Raw genomic sequence first — 5723 nt, 5'->3', positions numbered from 1 at the left:
TCAAATTATTTTGTGCTATTTTGTCTACTTTTATAATTTATTTATTTTTGTGAATTGTAAATAAATTTACTTAAATTTAACTTAACACTCGAACGACTCTCAAAGACACATTTCTTCAGGGCTTTCAGATAAAACGATGTCACTTTTTGAAATGCAGTTTAATTCATTCGAAAAAGTTAAAGTCATAACAAGCCAACAAATAATTTTCAATTTTTTTAAATTAATTTTTTTTTTTGCCAATATAAATAATATTTTGACTATAATAAAGTTATAAAAATACCAAAAATGGTAAATTTTACGATATTTTTGGCACATTTTCCCTACGAACATTTAGCAGATAAACGAACGAAACATTGGCTTTTGGTGGATTCATTTTGGAATATGATTACTTTGGTGGCTTTATACTTGTTGTTAGTATGTTATATGCCTAAATGGCTTAAAAAGTGAGTACAGAATTATTTAGCATAAAGAAACTAAGGAACTCCACATATTCATTATTATTTTTTTGTAATATTTTTAGTCACAAACCTTTGGAACTGAAAACCATACTTATAGTCTATAATATTTCAATGGCTGCTCTTAATGCTCATATATTCAAGGAAATATTTGTCTCAACTTGGCATTTAAAATATAATTACTTCTGTGAACCCTGCAAATTGTTATACAGCAAATATGAAATGAAGGTTTGGAGGTCATATAAATTATCTGAAATATTCCAATTTTCTAAATTTCAGATTGCTACAGCTGTTTGGTGGTTTTACTTCTCCAAATTACTTGAGTTTGCCGACACTATCTTTTTCATATTACGGAAAAAGTATGAACAACTAAGTTTCCTGCATATATACCATCACAGCACTATGTTTCCTTTATGGTGGATAGCAATTAAATGGGTGCCAACCGGTTCAAGTAAACTTTTTTTCAATCATTTTTATATTTTAATATTATTTTTGTATTATTCATATACTTTTTTTTCTATTATTCCTGAATTATTTTTCAATTACTTTAATATTTTTATAAATAATTTTTTTTATTTTTATAAATTTTTATATTACTTTTGTACTACTTTTATATAATATATAATACTATAATATATAAGTAATAATGTATTATCTTTATATTACTTTCATATTATTTTCACCTTGTTTTTATACTGTTTTTAGATTCTTTTTATATTATTTTTAGTAATATTTTATATTATTTTTATATTATTTTTATTATTTTTATTTTTACTTTTTGAATTATTTTTATATTATTTATATATTTTTATAGTGTTTTTATATTATTTTTATGTTACTTTCTATTGTTTTTTGTATATTATTTTCATATTATTTTTTATGTTATTTTTATGTTATTTCTTATATTATGTTTTCATATTATTTTTTATATTTTTTTTTATTTTCATATTTTTAATTATACTTTAATAGAAATTGTGATTTTTAATAGAGAAGTTTCGAACAGTAGTGAGCTACAACAACAAAAATTATTTTCATATTATTTTGATCAATTAAATTTTTGGCTGACCATACAGCTGTTTCAATTATTACCAAATACCCATCATCAGTGGTCTTGGAAATAATTCTTGTATTTAATTATTCATAAATAATTTTTTTGAGACTGTAAGTACTAGGAATCGAACAAATTTGTTTATTAACAAATTCTGATACTCTTCAAGCTGATCAAGAATATACTATATGCTTTCTTGGCTCTGTGGTATATGTGACAATGAAAATCGAAAGCAATTTAGTTTTTTTAATTATAATATATATTATTATAGTCATATTATTATAAGAAAATATTTTTTTGACAATATTTTTGTAAATCGTTTAATTATTTATAATAAAATTTAACAACAGTTTCATTTATATAGCTACGTAAGCCAAAGGCGACTCATCCCCTAATTTGGTTTGGGTACGCCACTGCCTGTTCCATTATTATCTATTATTTAAACCCAAATTTCTCGTTTAAGTTAATTTTATATTTACAGCATTCTTTCCAACTTTAATAAATTCTTTTGTTCACGTCGTCATGTACACATATTACGGTCTGAGTGCATTTGGACCAACAATACGAAAATATCTGTGGTGGAAGAAATATTTGACTCTACTACAATTGGTAAATACACAATAAATGTACTATTATAATTTATAAAAGCAAAATTAATTAAGTTTTAAATGATTTCTTTTTTTTTTTAAGACACAATTCACAGTTGGGCTACTCTGGGCTGTTCAGGCAATTGTGTACAATTGTGATTTTCCAACTTGGATCAATTATGCTACAATGTTTTATATGATTTCATTTCTAATATTATTTGGACGTTTCTATACTTTGAAATATAAACGAAAATGTTCAATAAAACATAAATAATAATTACATAAAAAATAGCGACTACTCCAATTTTCTATGATTTCTTCACTACGACAAATAAGGTTAACTGTCCATTATAGTAACGTTTTAAGAAAAAAAAATTAAAAATTAAATTAACACCAAAGCTTTTGAACTTAAAAATACATGGTTTGTACAAAAATAAAAGCTGGCAATCAAATCAACAAAATTTCCAACAAAACTTTGAAATATTTGACTCCCTAAAGACACATCATCGATTGTATCTCAATTCCATTTACGAGTACCTAGCCCGCCATAACTACTCACTCAACCCACATCTATCTGATACCCAATTGACTATGTAAAAACTTAAAGATACTATGATTTTATTTTCTGACATAGTATTTTCTCAATATTCCTGTAAAATTATCTCCCCTCAACTCTCCGAGTTATTACATTCACTTTTTTTTAAATAAAATTTTTAATTTATTGATTGCCAGTTTTCTATAACAGCGAAGGAAAAAATCCCCTGTTAATTAGTTGCCAGTTGGTCATATTGACAGCCGTTATGGTTTTTTCCTTAAATATACCATCTTTTTTTGGTGATGTTGTCTAAGTTGCATTTATTTGAGTCACGTACTTAATTCGATTTGTGGCTCGAATTGATAATAGCTGAATAAGTTATTAAGCTTCGTCGTTTAACCACAATAAACAACATTCAATAAAGACGATGGCAGAGAGAAAAACTAACCTAAGACTTACCAAATTTTATTGCTTAATTACAGATACAAAAACAAATGCATATTTACTACAAGTATTAAATTTAATTACAAATTTAACAGATTAAGTTTTATTTATGATTATTAAATAGAATTACAAAAGATAATTTCTGCACTTTAATAAGCAAAGTTCTTTATGTCACGTTCATACTTTAAATTAATACTGGATTCACACTAGAGTTTTGTTTGTAATTTTAGCTGTCAAAAATTTTCATTTTGCATTAAAAGCAACAACAATTAACAACTAAAATTACAAACAAAACTCTCGTATGAATCCGCCAAAAGATAGTTTCATTAAAGAGTCCACTACGTTAAGTATTGAATTTAGTTCAATAACCGTTCCTAGGCTAATTTATTTCAACCACAAAAATTTAACTATTGATAAGCATAAAAAAATTATAGTTATCTATTTAAAAAAAAAATTTAGACAAAGGCCACTACTTTCCAAAAAATGTCTACTATAAAATCTACTTCAAAGTTTAGCTCTATTCAGTATATTCCAGCTTAGAATAAAAAAAAAATGGCAATATCATGATGACTAGGGTACACTAAATTAAGTTTACCAGAAATTTGGCTGAAAGTTAAAAAATGACAATATTATGATGACTTAGGTAGACCAAATTGAGTTTACCAAAAATCAGGTTCCTTGAAAAGTCGAGTTTATGTCTCGAAGCAACTCACCAATTTCAAACAAGTATCCTTCACCACCTCTAAAAGGATTACACAAGCAGATCCCCACAGGTTACAACAATAACAACGACGACGACACCCAGGCAGTGGAAGAAAACCTACGCTAAGCATATCTCTCACCTTGACTTCATTTATAACAACTTATGTCTAATTTGTTTGAAGGACGGCAACAACATCAAACACTTCCTAGGATTTTGTTCTGACTGCTCAAGACCAATCTGAATCTTGAGTTGCGCTTTAGTTTAACGATATAAATAGCGTAAGTATCAGCTCCTTAACTCTTCCTTAAATTGAAATTGAATTTCCAGTACAATGGACTTTCTTTTTTAAAATATTACAATTTAGTGAATTAAAGTCTTACACATGGTAGTTTTATATGCTTTTCACGAAGAAATGGAGTATTATTGTTGAAATATTTCGAGAAAATAAAATAATAGTTTTAAAGTAAGACTCCACTTTATTGCGATGATACATATTATCCAGAACTTTGACACACATTACCATGTTTCAAATCCCACAAAGATCTGTAGCTCGTTTATGTAAATCGTTCGAGTTTAACTCGAGTTTAACTCTTTCGAAAAGTTCTCACTTGCTTTTTCTCACTTCTTTCGAGTTTGCTGTTTATGTAACATGAAAAATTCACCACACGAGAACGTTATGGTGTGATGAGAGAAACTGATGAAAATGGAACGTTTTTTGAAAAAATGGAACGTTTTTTGAAAAAATTGAACGAAAATAAAACAATTTTAAAAGGTTGCTTAGTGCTTGCAAATAGCACTTGTACCAAAAATTTAAATTTATTCACTTTAACTCACTTTTTTTCATTCAAAATTTAAAACTTCTCGCAAGCAATTTGACAGGTGACAAAAACTCGAACGAAAAAAAGTGAGAAAACAATTCACCACAGTTACATAAACACTTCTAGTGAGTAATTGTCATAAGTGAGAAAATCGTTCGAGAAAACGAAGTGAGAAAATTACATAAACGAGCTACTGGTCTAAAGTACATTAAAAATTTAAAAAAAGAAAAATTCTTAATGGTTATGTCTTCAAAAAAGTGTTTTAAACACTCCTTAAACTTGAAGTGTCTATTACAAAATTTGCATAAAGGTTTAACTCTGTCTGGTATTATGGGGATTTATAAGTCTATGCGTAGCTTACAGCCAGCCAAACTAAACTAAGCTTAACAGAAAAACTACTATATAGTATTTAGTATAGTATTTCTTCTAAAACCATGAAAATTTAAACAACTGAAATTATCTTGATTGCATCGCTAGAGCCGTTATTATCTTTTTGTATATGATATATGTAAAGCATTGAATTCAATAGTGTTGTTCTTTCTGAAATGAAGCTTGGAAAGGGTTTACTTGTAAAGCATCTTAGACTAAGAAACAAACAACATTATTCTAAATCCCCAGGCGTATGATTAAAAGTAAATTTAAACTAAGTGTTGCCCAAGTATCTATCTTACACATATGTCGATATCTAGACTTTGATATTCATCTACGTATAACGTAATAAAGTCAACATATTTGGATGAATTTGAAGCAAATAGTTTTGTTAATATTATTGCATATCTTATTTGTTATTAAATAATTAATTTAGATTACCGGCTATTCAAAGGGATTCACTTAAGCCTATTGACCCAGTGTATTGTCGTATAACGGAAAAACTTAAAGGTTTAAAGCCTCCTTGAACCTTTGCCGAAGCTTAAAATACTACATAATGGTAGGCCCCTTGCAGTTGACCAAGGTCATCAAAATAGGAGGCCCCTAGAGTAATAAGGTGGCGCCGCACATGTACTGGGCAAGAATAAAGCAGTTGAGAGACAATTGCTTCGTCCTCTCCTCAACTGCGAGAGATATAATTGAAATGGAAATTCAATCTGCTAGCAATAATAAAATTATCTTACCAAACTTTTTATATACTTTTG

General features: G+C 27.6%; 1 protein-coding gene across 1 annotated transcript; it reads left to right on the top strand.

Moving 5' to 3' along the window:
- The first annotated feature begins 259 nt into the window (after nucleotides 1–259).
- Nucleotides 260–2364, top strand: LOC119670096 (elongation of very long chain fatty acids protein 4-like). Its single transcript, XM_038080216.1, has 5 exons — nucleotides 260–443; nucleotides 521–683; nucleotides 735–906; nucleotides 1985–2112; nucleotides 2194–2364. Exons 1-5 carry the CDS (start codon nucleotides 286–288, stop codon nucleotides 2362–2364), a joined length of 792 nt encoding a protein of 263 aa, XP_037936144.1. The 5' UTR covers nucleotides 260–285.
- Nucleotides 2365–5723: the final 3359 nt, after the last annotated feature.

The sequence above is a fragment of the Teleopsis dalmanni genome, chromosome 1 (assembly GCF_002237135.1).
Source record: "Teleopsis dalmanni isolate 2A chromosome 1, ASM223713v2, whole genome shotgun sequence".
Lineage (NCBI taxonomy): Eukaryota > Metazoa > Arthropoda > Insecta > Diptera > Diopsidae > Teleopsis > Teleopsis dalmanni.
Note: the sequence above shows the minus strand (reverse complement) of the source record. Positions and strands in the feature narration are given on the sequence as shown.